Consider the following 22523-nt stretch of genomic DNA (forward strand, 5'->3'; position numbering starts at 1 on the left):
CAGGCCACAGAGTTTTGGATGACCTCAAGCTTACAGGAGGTAGAATATGGGAGACCAGCCAAAAATGCATTAGAATAGTCGAAACTAGAGGTAACGAAGACATGACTGAGGGTTTCAGCAACAAGTGACACAAGTGAAGTCAGGTGATGTTATGGAGGTGGTGATTCTTTATAAATGCATGAATATGAGGTCATCTCGGGATCAACTGTGACAACAGGATTGTGAGCAAAGTGACTTAGTTTCAGATTGTTGTTAGCGAGACGGAGGGAGTTGTCATGATATGCAAACATGCAACCAATGAACACTCAGAATAGGACACAACCAATGGGCAGACAGGACACTCAGAGGTGGCATCACCACAAGGGGGCATGACATAAACATTATAAAAGGGATGAGGCACTCACACCCTGCCTCTTTCCACAGACAGACATCTAGAGAGTTAGGCAGAGTTGTTCAGCAGCATCACACCCCAGCACGTGGCTTAGAGCAAGCTGGTACAGTTAGACTGAGTTACTACAGTTAGATTAGCAGAGAGTCGAACTCATTTGAGAACAGCGTTAATAGTTCAATAAACACATCTAGCCAGCGACGCCCACATCCTATGAACAAAGAATTTTTTTAAATAGAGGGAAGATGTGGGAGCAAGAAGAGAAGCTGTTACAAGTGATTCTCTGGCTCCAATTATAATCGGGCATAATCAGGTGAATACAGTTACACCCAATTGGACGACAATGGAGAGATATTGAAGGAGGGTGGTGTGGCTAACCATGCCAAAGGTTGCATGTAGGTCAAGGATAGTTTACCTTTGTCACAGTCACATGGGACTTTGGTAAGAGCCATTTCAATACTGAGACAGGGCAGAAATCTGATTGGAAGATTCAAACCTGAAGTTCTGGGATGGATGGGAGGCAACAACATGTTCAAGGACTTTGGGGAGAGAAAGGGATGTTGGAAATGGGGTGGGCATTTCCAAGGATGGAGGTGTCAAGGATTGGTTTTATGAGACGGCTGATGACAGCAGATTTAAAGGAGAGAGGGGCAACAAGTGAAGAGAGAGAACCATTTACAATATCTGCTCATATAGGGACCAGGAGGTGAAGGTGTATGATGAGTAGTTTAGTGGGAGTTGAATCGAGGGAACGGGAGGTGGGTCTTATGGGCAAGATGAGCTCAGAGGGGGCATGAGGGGACATTTTTTGCCACTTTAAAACAAACTCGTTCTCAGGTGGCAGATCATGGTGCAAGGTGCCTATCCAACTTACACCAATAATGTGTGGGTTGCCATGTTCTCAAACATTCTGGGACATTTTTTGTGCCACAACTGATCTTGGGGGTTTTCCTGATACTCTTACAGAGCAAGCAGTTAGGAAGGCAAGTAGCAAGTTGGCCTTCATTGCAAGAGGACTTGATGACAGGGGCAAGGATGTCTTACTGGAGCTGGCAGGGCCTTGGTGAGACCACGCTGGAGTATTGTGCGCAGTTTTGTGTCCTTACCAAAGAAAGTATGTATTTGTGATAGAGTGAGTGCAACAACGTTTCACCAGACTGACTCGGGGATGGCAGGATTGTCATATGAGGAGAGATTTGGTCAACTAGACCTGTATTCACTGGAATCTAGAAGAATGAGAAGGAACTCAGTGAAATTCTGACAGGAGTGGACAGACTGGGTGCAAGAATGTTGTTTGCTTTGGCTGTTGGGGGGGGCTGGTGTCTAGAACAAGGGGTCATAGTCTCAGGATATGTAGTAGGCCATTTAGGACGAGGATGAGGAGAAACATCTTTACTCAGAGGGTGGTGAATTGGTTGAATTCTCTACTGCAGAGTGCTGTGCAGGTCAAGTCACTGAATATATTTAAAAAGGAAAGTGATAGATTTCTGGACTCCAAAAGCATCAAGGGAGTATGGTATTAAGAGCATCAGCCATGATCATATTGAATAGTGGAGCAGGCTCAAAGGGCCAAATGACCTACTCCTGCTCCTATTTTCTATGCTTCTATGTTACTGTCCCCTTTACGTACATCTCTGCCATAGGCCTGTACCCTGCTCCACCCCTTGGTGAAATTCTGGAGCAATTTATAGGAAACACACTCAGCGATGGAGTCATTCACCGACTGGAGAGTTGATGGCAACTTTGCTGCAGCCACGTCTGGGAGCTCACTGGGATTAAATCTCAATTAGGCAGCCCGCTGGCTGCTATCACAGTTCCATCAGGAACAATTTCCCACCACACTTCCCAGAGTGGAGTGGATGCCCTGCCACTGAGAACTGCTGGTCAATAAGAGGCTGGCAAATTGCTAGTAGTGATGGCACCACCAGGAACAGTGGCCACTACTGGCACCGTAGCGGAGCCTGTTCGAAGGATCGTCCTTGCAGCCTCCAGACAAGGGTGAGTGCGGCTGGTCACTGGGGCCATCAGGGAAGTGTGGGGGTGGGGAATCATTGTTAAGGGAATGGGTGTGGCTTCCCATGGGTATCTCCCTATCTGACAGTGACGCCCTCTATTGGGTAGTTTCCCAAGGAGGGAGCCGCCTCCCCCCCCCCCCTCAGGCCACAGGCATAACTGCCAGGTAATACCCACATGATGTGGCTACCGCCTCCTATTGGTTGAATACCAGAGGCTGTACGATGAGACCCTCTGTACCAAGTGGCCTCTTCAAGGTCTCAATTGGCTTCTGGGTTGGAGGCTCATCCTCGACCCTACCCGCTCAGGTCTTAACTTTGGGGAGGTGCGAAGGCAGGGCAATCTCTTTCCTGCAGCTCCCCACCTCCATTACACAGCCCCCTCTTCCAACCTGCCTCCGACAGGAGCATTAAATCCCACCCTCCACAGTGAAACAACTCTGTTGCTTTGTTATGTGCATCAAAACAATGGAATGATTTGTTCCCATACGTTACATTTATCAATTGAATGCATAGATCATTGTTTCTAAGGAAGCAAAATTTGTAGCACACATGAATGTTACATTTTTACACAAAGCATTTTTGTTGATTTTTTTTTCTATCTATTTGATGATGTGCTCATTTGTAGCAGTCCAGTCTCGGAGTCAGAAGGTTGTGCCCATGATATCCAAATAAATACTCAAATTTGTGTAATAACTCGTTACTTTGATTTCCTGGTTCTGTATTTTTATTCTGTCAAAGAATAACAAAGTAGCACATATGACATTGGAGTATAATTGCTACAATGTGTTTACTCCCATCAGAGAGCTATTGTGTTTTTAATTAACAATGTGAATGCATCACACATAGCTTTAGTGACCACAGTGGAGTCCAAAACGAGAGGTGTAAAGAAACTTCTTTTATTGCAAAGTAAACTACATATACTCCAGGTCCCAGCCGGGACCACTCACACTTGGCTCTAATCTGGGACAGCTTTTATGCCAGAGTGCATTGATCCCACTGAAGGGCCTCCTGCTCCTCAGCCAATATTCTATGAGGCTCAAGGGGAGGTTAATTAGTCAGTCTCGTAGGTCTCATGCAGGTTATAACATTCTCCTCTCCACACACCCCCAAGAAAAGGTCTGAAGACCCGTTGGAGGAAGGCGAAGCAGGAGCATGAGGGCTCTTTTTCACCTGTGGTTCCACCTCTTGCCCCTGTGGAACTGGATTTGTATATTGGATGCTGAAGATCGTTTCCTTGCTGATTGGCGTGGGGGTGGAGGGGGTGGGGCCACGGCCGCCTTTTCTCCAGCTGGTTCACTGTCAGAAACTTCCAATGCTTGAATCTCTATATCGGAGTCCAAATCCTCCACCTCCCGCATCTCTGCATCGGGTCCCCCAGGGCGTCACACCCTTGAATTCATTGGTGCTGTGGCTGTCTGACTGGAAACTCCGGAGGAGTTTCATAGAGAGTTGGTCTCCTGCTTCTTCATCATTCGATCCGAACTCGAATCTGGTATGAAACTGGCCATATCTGTTGAACTACCATTCCTGGGACCCACTTGGTGCCGTCCCCAAAGTACTGAATGTACAGTGTCACTTGGTCCAAACTGTCTGGTCTGCATCTGCCTGTCTGGGCAAAGCCCATGTTGCTCCTGACCGAGGTGCACTTTCTCGCCAGTATCTGGGAACACGAGGCTGAGTTTGGTCCGGAGTCTTTGGCCCATTGAAAGCTCTGTCGCTGGTACCCTAGTCGCAGCATGTGGGGTGGTGCGGTAACAAAATAAAATCTGGCGAGATGTGAGAGACCCCTGAGGTCTGCTTCTTCAAGCCTCTTTTAAACATTTGCAGCACCCTTTCAGCCAACCCATTCAAAGTTAGGTGGTATTGGGCTGTGTGAATGTGCTGCACCCTGTTTGCCTTCACAAAACTCCCAAACTCTTCACTAGTAAAAGACTTGTCGGTGACCAACACCTCTGTGATACCCTATGTACTGAACGAGATCTAAGTTTTTCAATCGTGGCCTTCGAAGTAGTGGGCGACATCCTGTGGACCTCTAGCCACTTTGAAAGGGAATCCACAACAACCAAAAGCACGGAACATTGGAAAGACTGGTAAAGTTGGCATGAAGCTGCACCCAACGCTGACCTAGCCATTTCCATGTGGCAGGTGGAAGCTTCTGCTGCTCCTGGCAAATGCCGTACTGCTGAGCCAGCCGCTTTATCTCTGCATCCACGCCTGGCCAAGAGACGTAAATGCGGGCGAGCATTGTCATTTTTGATATACCTGGGTGCGCGTTATGTAGATCTTGCAATATAAAGTCCTGCTCTTTGTGTGGGACCACAATACGAATGCCTCATAAAAGAACTCCGTCTTCAATGCTGAACCCTGATATTTTTGTCAGAGAAGCCTTTAATTCATTGGGCAGTTCCTGGTGTTGACCACTGAATAGCACGATATGGCGGACTTTGGACAATAAAGGATTTGTTTGTGTTCACTCACGTATTTGACCCGCTGTGACTGGCAACGTATCCATGAAGTTCAATTTGGCTACCACTTTGTCAGCTCTGGGGGGAGTCCAGGGTCTGTCGGCAGCAAGCGTCTACTCAGTGTATCTGCGTTCACAATCTGTGTGCCTGGTCGGTGCTCAAACGCATATTCACACACCGCCAACAAGAGGGCCATCTCTGGATACTGACTGATGCAATGGGCAGGATCGCTCTGTCCTCCTTGAAGTGTCCCAACTTGAAGAAACTTGAAGAGTTTGCGGTCTGGCATATTGTAAAACGATGCCCATAATCATATTGATGGAACTTTGTAACTGTCAAAACTACGGTTAATTCTTCTTTCTCAATCTGTGCATTGTTTCTCTCCGCTGCAGCCAGCACCCCTGAGTTTCCTCAAAAAAAATAGACCTATTCACTTACCTTTAGGGGGCTAGCAGGGACCTGGAGTAATTCACGCAGCTTTAGCTGCAGATATGGGCCCCCGCTCTTCCAGTTTCGAGTCCGCGCATGTGCATGGCTTCCAGTGGATATTCGGGACCCGGAGAATCGCCGGACCAGCACCATCCCGATTCCGTCGGGAAAGTTGATTCTCTGCCCCTGCGCCAAACGCAATTTTGGCGGGCGGCAGCAGAGAATCCAGCCCATGCTCTAACTCCAGCTGAAGATAGGCATGACTCATTCAAGCTTTGTAAGTGAATGACCTCCAACCAATTTCGCATACATGTCCTCGATGCGTGGCATTGGACGCCTATCCGATCGGGAGATTCTATTTACTGTCAATTTATAGTCGCCACAAAGTCGAACAGTTGTGTCCACTTTAAAGACGGGAACTATTGGTGTCGCCCAATCAACAAATTTTACTGGCCAAATGATCCCGAGGCCCTCTAGCTGGCTGAACTCTGCCTCAATCTTCCACAGTTGTGCATAGGGAACTGGGCGGGTCTGCAATTTCCTAATTTAGGCTGTACTTCAGAGCCAACATGAACTTTTGCCATGGCTCCTTTGATTTTCCTCAGCCCCATTTGGAAAACTTCGGGGTATTTCCCAAACACATCGTAGAGGCCTCCAGTACTCAAGTGAAAAATACACTGCCAATCTAGGCAAAGGCGTTGCAGCCAATTGCGGCCCAACAGACTAAGGCCTTGTCCTTTTACCACAATCAAAGTAGTCTTACAGATTGCTGGCCGTAAATAACTGGGGTCATTGTGGGCCCAGCTAGGCAAGTATTGCCCCCATGTCGGTTGCCACTTTTGACTCTGTATCACGTAAAGCCAACTGTTGCAGCCCTGACTGAATTTTTCAAAACTTTTGTTTATCTATGACCGAGACTGCGGCTCCCCTGTCTAATTCCATTGTGACCATTTGCTAGGATGGTGATCTGAATGGGGGCAATTTTAGGTGTTGCAATGCAGTTCAGCTGCATGCATCAGCTGTTCCTAATGATAAGTGCGGGCTCTGGGTTGACACCTATCCCAGGTGGGACGGTGGGTCTGTTGGCCGCCTTGTGCCTTTCGCACCCGGCAATTTCTTCGGCCGCACGCCCCACATAATCTGGGGTCTCCATCTACGGACTCGGGGGATGTATCTGGCCTAGACATTTCTGCCCCATTAAACCTGGGTTGGGCAATTCACACTAATGTAAATCCATCCAACTTCTGATTTTTATCTTGGACAGAAAACGGGGTGAGGTTCCACCTATAGAGGATAAACATGCTTCTCCTTGTTCTGTTGTAATCTTGTAAATTGGCTGGTGAAGACTTCCTCTTAAGGGTATTTCTAATGAAATTTTTCGAACAGGTCTGTGGTTTCACTAGAAATACTGAAGTGGAAATCTTCACAACCACATTTCAAGAACCATACATGTCGCAGTCAAAGCAATTGTTATCATGATTTCTTGCACTTATTTGCGTGCTTCAACCTTTATCAAAATGATTAATGTTTATTTGGAATTATTCCTCGAGAGAAATGAGACTGTTTCCAGAATTTAAAAAACCTAGACAATAAAGCTATGTCGCAGGCATTAGTTTCTGTAATTTTGGCTCTATCTTTTCGAGATAGCTGTGGGAGTTGCTCTATTTTTTTCTATTTTGTTAGAGTTCCTCCTTTTCTTCATCTGCCTGGCCCGAGGTAAAAGGACAGGTAGGCAGTCTGCAATTTGAGATGCAGATGCTTGTATCGGAATGATACTTTACAACTAACATGTTACTTTACAGGAACCAAAGGGAACTGGGAAAGTGGTATATAAACAGGAAGTCACACAATATGTGGAAGAGTTAAAGAAATGGAAAGACCGACATATTGTCATAAAGAATGACAACAGCATTGAGTGCTATGAAAACAAGGAGGTCAGTAACTTTTTTCTCCTCTTTGTTGGTTTGCTATTTACACACAAGTAGTGCAGTGCAGTTGTGATAAAATGTAAAGTTCAATGAGTGCACAATTGACAATTGCAGGGTTGCAGGCTTTCTTTGTAAATATAACATCTCACTGTGTCAGATCCTTATCTTTATTTTTCTTTCTTATATTAAAAGTTTGCTATGATCTCCACAACGAGCCAACTATATGGATGCACTCAGCAAGATTCTATACTTGTAATCAGGGATCTCATACTTTGTAGTACCCAAGCAGCAGTAATGTATGAAATCAATGGGTTACACTGGTCGTAAGTTTTATCTTACTGACATCATTTCATCAGTGGGGTTTGATGGCCACAAAACCCTTTGTAGTTAAACGGGCTTCTTTTTTTACAAACAATATTCATAAATTTGTGTTGGCAGATAACTGGTGGTAGAATAATGGTGCTGACAATGAGCAAAACCAAATTAAATACAGCATCTTTAATTGCTCATGAAGATCTCCATTTGAGCTACTTGATTTTAAAAAACTTTTTTTTACTTGAAATATTGTTCTCAATAAGACCACAAGACATAGGAGCAGAATTAGGCCATTCGGCCCATCAAATCTGCTCTGCCATTCAATCATGGCTGATGGGTCATTCTCCTGCCTTCTCCCCATAACTCCTGATCCCCTTATTAATCAAAAGCCTATCTATCTCTGTCATAAAGACACTAAATGACTTGGCCTCCACAGCCTCCTGTGGCAGAGTTCCACAGATTCACCACCCTCTGGCGAAGAAATTCCTCCTCATCTCTGTTTTGAAGGATCGTCCATTCAGTCTGAGGCTGTTCCCTCGGTTTTTAGTTTCTCCTACTAGTGGAAACATCCTCTCTATCTAGCACTTGCGATATTCTGTAAGTTTCAATGGGATCCCGCCCCCTCCCCTCATCCTTCGAAATTCCATCAAGTATAGACCTAGAGTCCGCAACTGCTCCTCGTATGATCAAATCCTTCATTCTGGGGATCATTCTTGTGAACCTGCTCTGGACCCTCTCGAAGGCCAGCACATCCTTCCTTGATACGGGGCCCAAAACTGCTCACAATATTCTAAATGGGGTCTGATCACAGCCTTATAGAGCCTCAGAAGTACATTCCTGCTCTTGTATTCTAGCTCTCTTGACATGAATGCTAACATTGCATCTGTCTTCCTCATACAATTTACAGTGCAGAAGGAGGCCATTCGGCCCATCGAGTCTACACCGGCCCTTGGAACAAGCACCCTACCCAAGCCCACACCTCCACCCTATTCCCTTAACCCAGCAACCCCACCTAACCTTTTTCGACACCAAAGGGAAAATTAGCATGGCCAATCCACTGAACCTGCACATCTTTGTAGCCCTTCCGTATGTATGAGCTATGTTCCTCAGAAGAAAAAGCTACATGGACCTTCACCTGTTGTGGCCCTCAGATTTCAACATTCAAGCAAAATGGGCAAAGCAGGCATGAAACATGCCAGTCCCACTTCTTGAGCGTGTTGAGAAGCCAAGCTAATGATCCATAAAGGAACCACTGGATATCTCCCCCAAAATAAAAGTGTTTTTTAATAAGACCCAGCGATTATCTCCTGGCCTGGTGCCAGTTCATCCTTATCCTTGCCCGGTGTCCGTTCCTTTCCTCCTAAACTAGCCTCACTTGTTCACTCGCTCTGGAAACATCCAGAGAGCTGGAGTGGGGTGTCAATCTTATCATAGAATAGAATCACACACTCTTGCAGAAGGAGGCCATTCAGCTCATTGAGTCTCCACCGGCCCTTTGAATGAGTACTCTACGCATGTCCACTCCCCTGTCTACTCCGCCCTATCCCCATAACCCCATAACCTAACCTAGCGCAGACACGGGGAGAATGTACAAACTCCACACAGACAATGACCAATCTGGTGCCTGCATCACACTGCAAGGAATGTTACAGGCCTGGACCTGTAACTTTCAATGGCACCCACATTGACATAATCTGCAAATTAACTTTACTTAAGATAACGATCATTTATTTCAATAAAAATAGCAAGACAATTCCAACAATATGGGAGCTTGCCAACCCCTAAGTAGTTTTCAAAGTATCTTCCTATGGAACATAGAAAAGGTTTGTGTATGTAAATAATTGTCTTAATACAATGTTTTAGTAGAGCAGTATAGAGTTGCTGTGGGAGCTGATTTCTCTTTCTATGTTGTGTATACCTGTAGGTCCATCAGAAAGGAGGCGACCCAAAATATAAGCTGATTCCGACTGGTTACAGAGTGCTGACATCTATGATTGAATATGCCTTATTGGTGGACAAATATTTCCCTGACCCAAGTGGTGAGTGGCACATTTTTTGGCATTTTGATATCCACAACTGTTTCAGCACAAATCAAACTAGGTTCATGTCATTCTGGACTAAAAAATGTACAGCACCCAAGCAGCAACAGTGTTCATGTTTTCAGGTGCTGGAAACCTTGGTGACTTTTCAATAAAATAATAATAATAATCTTTATTGTCACAAGTAGGCTTACATTAACACTGCAATGAAGTTACCGTGAAAAGCCCCTCGTCACCACATTCTGGCGCCTGTTTGGGTACACAGAGGGAGAATTCAGAATGTCCAAATGACCTAACAGCACGTCTTTCGGAACTTGTGGGAGGAAACCGGAGCACCCGGAGGAAACCCATGCAGACACAGGGAGAACGTGCAAACTCCGTACAGACACGGACCCAAGCCGGGAATCGAACCTGGGACACTGCGCTGTGAAGCAACAGTGCCCACTGTGCTACCATGATGCCAAATATGGGAGGGGATCTCGTAGAAACCTAGAAAATTCTAACAGGACTAGGCAGGGCAGATGCAGGAAGGATGTTCCCGATGGTGGCTGTGTCCAGAACCAGGGATCATAGTCTGAGGATATGGGGTAGACCCTTCAGGACAGAGGGGAACTTTCTTCACCCAAAGAGTGGTTGACCTGTGGAATTCGTAGTAGTTGAGGCCAAAGCATTGCATGTTTTCAAGAAACAGTTAGATATAGCACTTAGTGCGAAGGGGATCAAGGGAAATGGGGTAATGACCAGTAGGTTTTACATACTTGAAATCCTAAAATCTGTATTAGGGAAGTTGGAACAGAGAATAATCAGCATCAGGAGGCAGTGGCGTAGTGGTATTGTCACTAGACCCAGTAATCCAGAGACCCAGGGTAATGCTCTTGGGTACCGGGTTCAAATCCCACCAGGGCAGATGGTGTAATTTGAGTTCACTAAAAATCTGGAACTAAAAATGACCATGAAATCATTGCTGACTGCTCTTCAGGGAAGGAAATCTGCTATCCTTACCCGGTCTGGCCTACACAGACCCACACAGTGATGCTGTTGACTCTTAACTGCACCCCTTCTGAAACGGCAAGCCCATTTCTTCCTGACACCATCTGAGCTGTACACACCCATGAGGGCAAGATGCCTTTTGATCTCAGAAGGTGTTCCGAGCATAGCAAATCAAGCCTCTCACGGTTTGCTGCGTCAACGAGTCGGGCGTGGTAAGGCCGTTCGATCACATCCTATTTTCTACTTGTTGAACATTTTACAATGGTGAAGGTGCCTTGGCTACTTTGTGGAGTCCACCTTGAATAAACAAAAATCTGCAGTATGACTTTAGCATATGTAAATTTTGAGGATTTTCGATTATTTTTCATCAAAAGAATGCAGAAATTATTCATGTTTAATGCAAATTAAAATGAGCACGCACAACTTTAAAATCTGACAATAAATAATTCATTGGCATATCCCAGACCTCCCTTCAGATAGTCACACCTTATGTTGAGGACAAGATGGCTTGCCTGCTGTGAATACTTTCTAGTTTAATCAACAGATACATTGATCAATTATTGATCAGAAGAGTCAGATGTATAGATCCCAGTTTTGAATACACATGAGAGAAAATGGAAACATCTGGATAAGTAAGAACTGCCTGCTCAGAAGGAATAAGAAACCGTGGCAATTTATTGTAAACTGAATGATGAACAAACCTCTGTGAACTTTGGTCTATTTCAGTTTTAGACTCATTTAAAGTAGTAAACGTCAGTGCATTAATCCAGAGCAGGTCAGCACAACTTATTGTTTTACTTAGTAGCAGCTATGGCTTGAGCACAAAAATCAAAGTTGTTACCCAGGCTTAATTTTCCCAAAATTTATCAGAGTGAGGCTCAGACTGAAAACCGGTGTTATTCTCTCCAGAAACATAGCCACTTAGTGCACAGAGAATCTGGGGTCGGGGTTTATGCCATCATCCTGGTGGGATGGGGCCCAATAGAGCCGGAGAGATCGGGGTGCCATCTAAAATATAGGTTCCTCCCACGCCTCTCCCTCCCCACATGGACATAGAAGAGCCCCACAAGTATCAGGGTGACCTGCCTCCCCCGCATCACGGCAGCAACAGGGGCACTCTCCCCTTCACAGTCTTTTGCCCCCCCTCAGCCCCCTTCAAGGGCATCACCCCCCCCGACCCCCCCCACCCCCCAAACTCCATTCCCAAGCATCACTTTATTGCTTCACAGGCATCGACCTCCCCTTCACAGACATCGCCCTCCCCTTCACAGACATCACCCTCCCCTTCACAGGAATCGCCCTCCCCTTCACAGACATCGCCCTCCCCTTCACAGACATCGCCCTCCCCTTCACAGGCATCGACCTCCCCTTCACAGACAACGCCCTCCCCTCCACAGGCATCGACCTCCCCATCACAGGCATCGACCTCCCCTTCACAGACATCGACCTCCCCGTCACAGGCATCGCCCTCCCCTTCACAGGCAACGCCCTCCCCTTCACAGACAATGCCCTCCCCTTCACAGGCATCGACTCTCATTCACAGGCATCGCCCTCCCCTTCACAGGCAACGCCCTCCCCTTCACAGACATCGCCCTCCCCTTCACAGGCATCGACCTCCCATTCACAGGCAACGCCCTCCCCTTCACAGGCATCGCCCTCCCCTTCACAGGCATCGCCCACTCCTTCACAGACATCGCCCTCCCCTTCACAGGCAACGCCCTCCCCTTCACAGGCATCGACCTCCCCTTCACAGGCATCGATCTCCCCTTCACAGGCAACACCCTCTCCTTCACAGGCATCGCCCTCCCCTCCACAGGCAACACCCTCCCCTTCACAGGCATCGACCTCCCCTTCACAGACATCGACCTCCCCGTCACAGGCATCGCCCTCCCCTTCACAGGCAACGCCCTCCCCTTCACAGACAACGCCCTCCCCTCCACAGGCATCGACTCTCATTCACAGGCATCGACTCTCATTCACAGGCATCGACCTCCCATTCACAGGCATCGGCCTCCCCTTCACAGACATCGCCCTCCCCTTCACAGACAACGCCCTCCCCTTCACAGGCATCGCCCTCCCCTTCACAGGCAACGCCCTCCCCTTCACAGACATCGCCCTCCCCTTCACAGACATCGCCCTCCCCTTCACAGACATCGCCCTCCCCTTCACAGACAACGCCCTCCCCTTCACAGACATCGCCCTCCCCTTCACAGACATCGTCCTCCCCTTCACAGACATTGCCCTCCCCTTCACAGACATCGCCCTCCCCTTCACAGACAACGCCCTCCCCTTCACAGACATCGCCCTCCCCTTCACAGACAACGCCCTCCCCTTCACAGGCATCGACTCTCATTCACAGGCATCGCCCTCCCCTTCACAGGCATCGCCCTCCCCTTCACAGACATCGCCCTCCCCTTCACAGGCAATGCCCTCCCCTCCACAGGCATCGACCTCCCCTTCACAGACATCGGCCTCCCCTTCACAGGCATCGCCCTCCCCTCCACAGACATCGCCCTCCCCCTTCACAGACAACGCCCTCCCCTTCACAGACATCGCCCTCCCCTTCACAGGCAACGCCCTCCCCTTCACAGGCATCGACCTCCCCTTCACAGGCATCGACCTCCCCTTCACAGACAACGCCCTCCCCTCCACAGACATCGCCCTCCCCTTCACAGACAACGCCCTCCCCTTCACAGACATCGCCCTCCCCTTCACCGGCAACGCCCTCCCCTTCACAGGCATCGACCTCCCCTTCACAGACAACGCCCTCCCCTCCACAGGCATTGCCCTCCCCTTCACAGGCATCGCCCTCCCCTTCACGGACATTGCCTGCCCCCTTCACAGGCAAAGCCCACCTATTTGCAGACATCGTCTGCACCCTTCACAGACATCACACCTCTCCCCATCATAGACAACATCTGCCCCCTTCATAGGCAACGCCCTCCCCTTTACAGAAATTGCCTCCCCCTTCACGGGCATCGCCCTCCCCTTCACAGACATCGCCCTCCCCTTCACAGGAACACCCTCCCCTTCACAGGCATCGACCTCCCCTTCACAGGCAACACCCTCCCCTTCACAGGCATCGCCCTCCCCTCCACAGGCAACGCCCTCCCCTTCACAGGCATCGACCTCCCCTTCACAGACATCGACCTCCCCGTCACAGGCATCGCCCTCCCCTTCACAGGCAACGCCCTCCCCTTCACAGACAACGACCTCCCCTCCACAGGCATCGACTCTCATTCACAGGCATCGACTCTCATTCACAGGCATCGACCTCCCATTCACAGACATCGCCCTCCCCTTCACAGACAACGCCCTCCCCTTCACAGGCATCGCCCTCCCCTTCACAGGCAACGCCCTCCCCTTCACAGACATCGCCCTCCCCTTAACAAACATCGCCCTCCCCTTCACAGACATCGCCCTCCCCTTCACAGACAACGCCCTCCCCTTCACAGACATCGCCCTCCCCTTCACAGACATCGTCCTCCCCTTCACAGACATCGCCCTCCCCTTCACAGACAACGCCCTCCCCTTCACAGACATCGACCTCCCCTTCACAGACATCGCCCTCCCCTTCACAGACAACGCCCTCCCCTTCACAGACATCGACCTCCCCTTCACAGACATCGCCCTCCCCTTCACAGGCATCGACTCTCATTCACAGGCATCGACCTCCCATTCACAGGCATCGCCCTCCCCTTCACAGACAACGCCCTCCCCTTCACAGACAACGCCCTCCCCTTCACAGGCAACGCCCTCCCCTTCACAGGCAATGCCCTCCCCTCCACAGGCATCGGCCTCCCCTCCACAGGCATCGGCCTCCCCTTCACAGACAACGCCCTGCCCTTCACAGACATCAGCCTCCCCTTCACAGACATCCACCTCCCCTTCACAGACATCGACCTCCCCTTCACAGGCAACGCCCTCCCCTTCACAGACATCGCCCTCCCCTTCACAAACATCGGCCTCCCCTTCACAGGCATCGCCCTCCCCTCCACAGACATCGCCCTCTCCTTCACAGGCAACGCCCTCCCCTTCACAGGCATCGACCTCCCCTTCACAGGCATCGACCTCCCCTTCACAGACATCGACCTCCCCTTCACAGACAACGCCCTCCCCTCCACAGACATCGCCCTCCCCCTTCACAGACAACGCCCTCCCCTTCACAGACATCGCCCTCCCCTTCACAGGCAACGCCCTCCCCTTCACAGGCATCGACCTCCCCTTCACAGACAACGCCACCCCCTTCACAGACAACGCCCTCCCCTCCACAGGCATCGCCCTCCCCTTCACAGGCATCGCCCTCCCCTTCACGGACATTGCCTGCCCCCTTCACAGGCAAAGCCCTCCTATTTGCAGACATCGTCTGCACCCTTCACAGACATCACACCTCTCCCCATCATAGACAACATCTGCCCTCTTCATAGGCAACGCCCTCCCCTTTACAGAAATTGCCTCCCCCTTCACGGGCATCGCCCTCCCCTTCACGGGCATCGCCCTCCCCTTCATGGGCATCGTCATCCCCTTCACGGGCATTGCCCTCCCCTTTACAGGCATTGCCCTCCCACCTCCCTTCACACGCATCACTTTCCTCCTTTGCGGGCATCGCCCTCCCCTTCACAGACATCACCTCCCCCTTCAAAGCCATCACCTTACCCCCTTCATGGTACAGTTTCAAAGAAGAGCAGGGTAAGTATCCCCAATGATGTAGCCAATATTCAATCAACGTCACAAAAAACAAGAGGGCAGCACGGTGACGCAGTGGTTAGCATTGCTGCCTCACGGCACCGAGGACCCGGGTTCGATCCGGGCTATGGGTCACTGTGTGGAGTTTGCACATTCTCCCCGTGTCTGCATGGATCTCACCCCCACAACCCAAAAAGATGTAAAGATGTGCAGGGTAGGCAAATTGGCCATGCTAAATTGCCCCTTAATTGGAACAAAAAGAATTGGGCACTCTAAATTTAAAAAGCACCACAAAAAAATGATTATCTGGTCATTATCACATTGCTGTTTGTGAGAGCTGGTGTGCACTGATTGGCTGCCATATTTGATAGATTGCCGCAGTGACTGCATTTTCAAAATACTTCATTGGTTGTAATGTATTCTTGAGAGATCTGGTGATCATGGAAAGCACTGGTTCAATGCTTTATTTGTTTTATTCATGAGTAACGGTTCAAAAGTTAAGGAGCATTCAGTGGATTCTACCATGCAAGGTTGATCAGTGATGCCAGTTTAATGCTTCGATAGCAAGTTGATAATCTACCCCCACATCTTTGAAAATTGTTATTCATCTATGGCTCAAAGATTGGAGGCATACACATTGAATTGGATTGGATTGGATTTGTTTATTGTCACGTGTACCGAGGTACAGTGAAAATTATTTTTCTGCGAGCAGCTCAGCAGATCATTAAGTACATAGGAAGAAAAGGGAATAAAAGAAAATACATAATAGGGCAACACAAGATATACAATGTAACTACATAAGCACCGGCATCAGATGAAGCATACAGGGTGTAGTGTTAATGAGGTCAGTCCACAAGAGGGTCATTTAGGAGTCTGATAACAGTGGGGAAGAAGCTGTTTTTGAGTCTGTTTGTGCGTGTTCTCAGACTTCTGTATCTGCTGCCCAATGGAAGAAGTTGGAAGAGTGAGTAAGCCGGGTGGGAGGGGTCTTTGATTATGCAGCCCGCTTTCCCCAGGCAGCGGGAGGTGTAAATGGAGTCAATGGATGGGAGGCAGGGTGCATGATAGACACAAAATAAGGGCGTATGATAGACACAATATGCAGTTCAGATGACAGATGTGTCCTATTATTATATCCGGGTTACACTATTGTATTATTAGATATTGGGAACGTGTAAACTCACAAACCTAAGAACCATTAAGTTCACATGTGAGAGAACGATCTAAGGCAGACTGGGGTATAAGCAATGCTCCCTGTAAGCTACAGCCACATGGCCACACAGCAACCTGACATTTTCCGTGCATGCCATGCATAAGTTGACCCCTTTAAGTTACTGGCATGAACAGCTATTTTAAATGTTTAAAGGGCCCATGCACTTCGCACACTACAAAAAGCAATTAAAGGTTTTGTTGGACTTAAGTTACTGCAGGTTTTAAAGAAAAGTTACTGTAGTTGGTGATTCATAAATGGCTACTGTATTTACTCTTCCTCTCCTAATTCTATGTTTATGAAACAATTTTATGTTTATATTTCAGCAGCCAATGGGAAAGATGGCAACCAGAGCGTTCTCGTTAACCACACCCAATACCCAGTGTACCTGTGGCACCCTTACCGAAAGCATAGTTACTTCTGTTTTGAGAATGAAGAGGCGCAGCAGGGATTTGGGGCTGTCCTGAATGACTGTATCCGGCACCTCAATTATGGTAAGTTTGATGACATGAACTAAAATCTATCTATGAGTCAAGATATTCTAGTAATCTTCTGAGCATCATAATCCTGCTTTCTGCGAAATTCAATAGGTTTGGTCCACTCCAGTAAGGACAGATTTTAGCAGGGTTTATGGTATTTCAAAACTCCAAATATAGGTTAATGAAAAATTGGACAATATCCATTTTTGTTAGTTTTTTCTACTGGTAATCAAAAATACACTTCTGTCAAGTTAATTGGGTAATGTGAGTCATATCAATGAGGAAAGTGGCATGACTCTCCAATGACTGTCGCATGCAAAAATTGAGTATTAGTAAGGCTGTGTTGAGGTCATCAAAACTCTTCCTTTGACTGGAAAATAGAAACTTAAAATGTCATTTAAAAGGAGAAGGGAAACTGCCTTCATTGAAAATGCAAATAACATCTTTAAGGAGAGAAGTTCCATCCTGTACCAGTCAGAAACAATTAGACTGAAGCTGAATTATCTTCTTCGATCTGATATGGTTCCATGATTCTGCAGCCAAAAGCAATCCGACCCAGGTATATCGGGCTGAATTTTCATAAGACTCCTGATGTATTTCAAGCCTCACCATGTGTTTTTGATTGAGAGACCAGACATCCATTAGAGTACCATTAGAGAAATACCTGAACCTCAGGCAAATCATTTGGCAATTGACAGTTTAGGCTGCCTGATCTCTTCTGTCAATTGCACAATGTTCATTTACACAAGATAAAGAGATTTCAGCTATGAAACCTTAAAGGTCTAGATGATTGACTGTCATTGGACTGTATTAAAGGGAGATGTTTTAAAGAAAGTGGAACATTAGCAATGAATGACTTTTTTGAAGCTTGGTTCTATATATCGTAAAATGGGTGAATGAGCATAGAAGTACTATAGCATAGCATGTCGGGCCATAGGGGTGGGTGGGGGCATAGCTTTTCCTGGGGGTCATGAGGGACCATAGGGTGAAAGTGGGGGTTCATTCCTTGGCATGCAAAGCAGAAGGGATCATCAGTGTAAGTGGGGGGCATGAAGTGGCGTGCTGATGGGACATGTAAGGGTTGAGGGGGCATGTCTTTAAGAGAGTTAGATAGGTTCTTGATTAATAAGAGGATCAGGGGTTATGGGGAGAAGGCAGGAGAATGGGGATGAGAAAACATCAGCCATGATTGAATGGCAGAGCAGACTCGATGGGCCGAGTGGCCTAATTCTGCTCCTATGTCTTTTGGTCTTATGGTGAGGATGTGGGCTTTTTGATTATAACTAGGACAAAGTCCCACAGCATTGAGGAGCCCCTCTTCTGCACCCACAGCCCCTTTGGCTGCCTGGAAATGCTTTCCTGAGTTAGTTTCCTCCCCCCCCCCTCCCCCAACACACACACATACATACATACAAAGATGCAGATAGACAAAAAGATACACAAAAATGCACACACACAAAAACACAGACACACACGTGTGTGCGCATGCACACACACACACACAAAGATGCAGATAGACAAAAAGATACACAAAAATGCACATACACAAAAACACAGACACACACGTGTGTGCGCATACACACACACACACACACACATAAACACACACACACACCCAGCTCAAGGATGAAAATCCAGTCCAGCAAATCTGGTAACAACAATTTCAGCAAATACATAAGACATAGGAGTGGAAGTAGACCATTTGACCCATTGAGTCTGCTCCATCATTCAATGAGATCATGGCTGATCTGATATGATATTCCTCAAATCATGGGCAGAGTTAGAATCTCTGGGGAATTAAACATTTTTGCGCTATGATACCGGAGAAACTATCTCACAAGTATATCCCTGACAGGAAAGAGTGGACAGCCACTGAATCAGAACGCAGTATACCCAATATATTGTAAAGAGATTCTGAAACTAGGGATTTTGAAAAAGAAAATCTTCCCTGCCGTGTATTTCTTTTTTTTTCATCTTCAAAAATTGAAGCTATTTTCAATTTAATTACTGTGATTTGTTTTTGTTGGTGAATTGGTCCGATGCAAGAGTCATGTGCTACGCTTTTTCCTTGTGTTTGCGGTTATAATTTTTAGCTGACTGTGCTGACACAAATAGCATCGCTGATAAGAGATGTTAGCTTATTTTCCCCAAGTGGCCCAAAGGCAAAAACAATAGTAAAGATGTCACCTCCATTCCACAATGAGCATTGACTTCAACTCCTCATGAAAGACCAAGTACTTCACGCTGACTACTATTTCCATGGGTCTGACATTCCTCACCTGAGTGGCCATTCTTCACATGTCAAATTAGGCAAGAATGGGGGCAGGCAATTCAAAAATGGGGACACCATATAAAGTATGATCATGTAGCTAGAAAATCTAGAACGCATGGTCACAGTCTCAGAATAAGGGGTTGGCCATTTAGGAGCGGGATGAGGAGCAATGGCAACACGGATGCACGGTGGTTAGCACTGCTGCCTCACAGCGACAGAGACCCGGTTTCAATTCCAGCCTCGGGAGACTGTGTGGAGTTTGCCCCGCGCCCCCCCACCCCGAGAACCACAGATGTTCAGTTGTTGAATAGATTCAAGAAATGGATCTCTAGATCTTTAGCTATTAAAATAATTGAGGGATATGGGAATATTGCAGGAATATTGTATGGATATGGGAATATTGCAGGAACATTCTACTCTATTTTACGGATATGGGATTATTGCAGCAAGGCACAATGTCTCACTGCGTCAGGAAACCAGGTTCAAGTCTGACCTTAGGTGATTGTCAGTGTGGAGTTTGCACATTCTCCCTGTGTGTGCATGGGTTTGCTCCGGTTTCCTCCTACAATCCAAAGATGTGCAGGTTAGGTGGATTGGCCATACTAAATTGTACCCTAGTGTCCAGGGATACGTGGGTTAATTGTGTTGCAGGATTGCAGGGGTGAGAATGGAAGCTTGGGTAGGGTGCTCTTTCAGAGGGCCGGTGCAGACTCACTGGGCTGAATGTCCTCCTAATGCACTTTGGGGATTCTATGATTCTAAGGTGGACTTGAGGTAGATGATCAGCCATGAACTGTACAACTGCCTCATAGCCTCACATCGCTGATATGCCCTACGTTTCTATAATAGTGAACAAAAAAATAAATACCAGCTTTGTATCTGGCCAGAATTCTCCATCCAAGATCCATCCTCACAACAATTGTGCTAGTTATGCTATTTAAACTCAATGAAGGTTACATTTGGAAGAAAAAGAACTTGGAATTATCTTAATTCCTTTGGGTTACTATCTTGCTGGTTTGACACTGTCACATTGATTCAGGTTGAAAACGTTCACCCATGGTGAGATGGATAATTTTTACAAAATATTACAATATATTTGTCACACAAAAATTAGACCGTTTGATTGCAAAGTGCTTTATGAAAAGGTCACAGGGCTTTTGTGTCCACCTCGGCATCGCGGCACAGTGGTTAGCACTGCTGCCTCACGACGCTGAGGATCCTGGTTCGATCCCTGCCCTGGGTCACTGTCCTTGTGGAGTTTGCACATTCTCCCCGTGTCCGCGTGGGTCTCGCCCCCACAACCCAAAACGATGTGCAGGGTCGGTGAATTGGCCTCTTAACTGGAAAAAAAGAATTGGATTCTCCAAATTTATTTATAAAACCATTGGGCGGGATTCTCCCAACGGGCGGCTAAGTGCCGCGCCGGAGTAAAAACGGGAGTGTTTTACTCCGGCATCGGTGCCCATTCCGGGACCCCATTCTGCAGCCCACAGGGGCCTGGACGGCGCTGGAGCAGCCTCCGCCAACCCAGCTGCTGATCCCGGCCTGATCCCGGCGCCGTCGGGTCCGGACATGCGCAGTTTGGCCGGCGCCAACTAGCGCATGCACACTGGCTTTCTTCCCCACAGCGGCCCCAACCAAATGCACAGGGCTACAGGAGCCAGCGCGGAGGAAAGGAGGCTGGAGGGCAGAGAGGCCGGCCTGCCGATCGGTGGGTCCCGATCGCGGGCCAGACCACTACGGAGGCCCCCCTCCCCCGGGTCAGACTCCTCCCCCCCCCACACAGGCTGCACCTTCAACGCCGAGGTCCCGCTGGCTCAGAGGATGTTAGAACAGCGTCGGTGGGACTCGGTTCCATCCAGCCCGGAGAATCGGCATGCCGGCCTGGGCCAGAGAGTTGGCGCATACCCCGCCCTGCACCGCGCCGACCACGCCGGTGCTGATGGTGCCGATTCTCCGCATCGCAGAGAATTGCGTCCTGGCATCGGGGAGGCATGACGCGATTTGCGCGGTGCCCCGCTGATTCTCCGAACCGGTGGGGGGGTCGGAGAATTCCGCCCATTGTGTTGACCTTGCTGTTGATTTACATGAATAATGACCTCCTTCAGCATGCACAAGTGAGCTGCACTGAATTCCAGGGAAGCCTGCAACAGGGTAGGAGGGTCAAACCCGAATACTGATCAAAGAACTAATGCACCAGTTAGTTAGTTCAAAATCAATACTATTTATTTACACACACAGTAATATCTACTCATGCACAAAACACTACAAACTAAACTATCTCAAACGCTAACGCCTATACTTAACTTCGGGTGCCCACTCAGTCAGAGGAACAATGGCTGTTGTTCGGATCTGAGGTTGTTGGGTTCTAAGAGGTGACAGGAGAACGGCTAAGGCCGTCCGCGTGATGGTGAGCGTTGACCTTGGACTTACTTGCTTCTGGTGCAGCTGGTGGACGGGTCTCTCCGCTTTGAGAGCCGAGTCCAAGAGAGCGATTCTCTCTCGGGGGGCTTCTTCTTATATCCGAAGGGGCTTCGGGTACTTTTGGGCGGGCCTTGAACTTGCCCTCGCTTACTTGGGCCGTATCTTGATCACTTGTATCGATCTTGACCAATAAAGGGGTGGGTGCCCTGATGGCTGGGCGTGTCTTAGGTGGCCGTTGGCCTTGATTTGTGTCTTTCTGGCGCCGGGATGTCTGCAATACTATCGGTTACTTGAGTGTCTCCCTTTGTTCCCGGAGATGGGCCATCAATATGCTAATTGCCTTACAGTTTCAGTCTCGTCTGGGAGCTGCCATCTCAATACGCATACAGGCTCTGTGCCTGCTTGCTTTCCTAACATTGTCCATATTTCCCTACAGACATTGCAATCATCCATTTTGTATTCTGGAAGTGGCCATCCCAGATGGCTACAACCCGCCCAATTATCCTTTAGTGTGTGAATTTAATGGACCATAATTGAGATTGAGGAGATTGTAAAGATGGAAAATGTAACATGTAAAGATAATTAAAGAAGATTGTAGATAATTGTGACCTGTAAAGGATGTCAGAGAATACATCAAACCTACCCTTTGAATAATAGTGATGCTAAAGAAGCACGATATTCCCTGTGCAACCGATGAAGAAAATGTTCTCGAAAGTGCACATTTAATGATGAGTGGCATTGTAAATCAGTTTAAAGAGTGCTGGGCAATACCTGATGATTAAAGTAACACACTGTACAATATTTTCCAACCTTTGATTGGGATTGTGTCACCAGCTTTCGGGCTTTTTTCCATTGCAGAAGGCAGTAATGCCATAATTGTCAC

At 47.9% G+C, this 22523-nt stretch overlaps 1 protein-coding gene across 2 annotated transcripts in view; it reads left to right on the plus strand.

Annotated features, from left to right (window-relative positions):
* Positions 1-22523, plus strand: part of niban1a (niban apoptosis regulator 1a) — a 225157-nt gene that overhangs the window by 101613 nt on the left and 101021 nt on the right. Inside the window, exons 3-5 of one of the 2 annotated variants that reach the window (XM_038794649.1) lie at positions 7100-7231; positions 9465-9579; positions 16792-16959. In XM_038794649.1, the coding sequence (XP_038650577.1) occupies positions 7100-7231; positions 9465-9579; positions 16792-16959 (415 nt within the window). The remainder of the gene's footprint in view (positions 1-7099; positions 7232-9464; positions 9580-16791; positions 16960-22523) is intronic. The other variant, XM_038794650.1, reaches the window with a different exon arrangement.

The sequence above is a fragment of the Scyliorhinus canicula genome, chromosome 4 (assembly GCF_902713615.1).
Source record: "Scyliorhinus canicula chromosome 4, sScyCan1.1, whole genome shotgun sequence".
Taxonomy (NCBI): domain Eukaryota; kingdom Metazoa; phylum Chordata; class Chondrichthyes; order Carcharhiniformes; family Scyliorhinidae; genus Scyliorhinus; species Scyliorhinus canicula.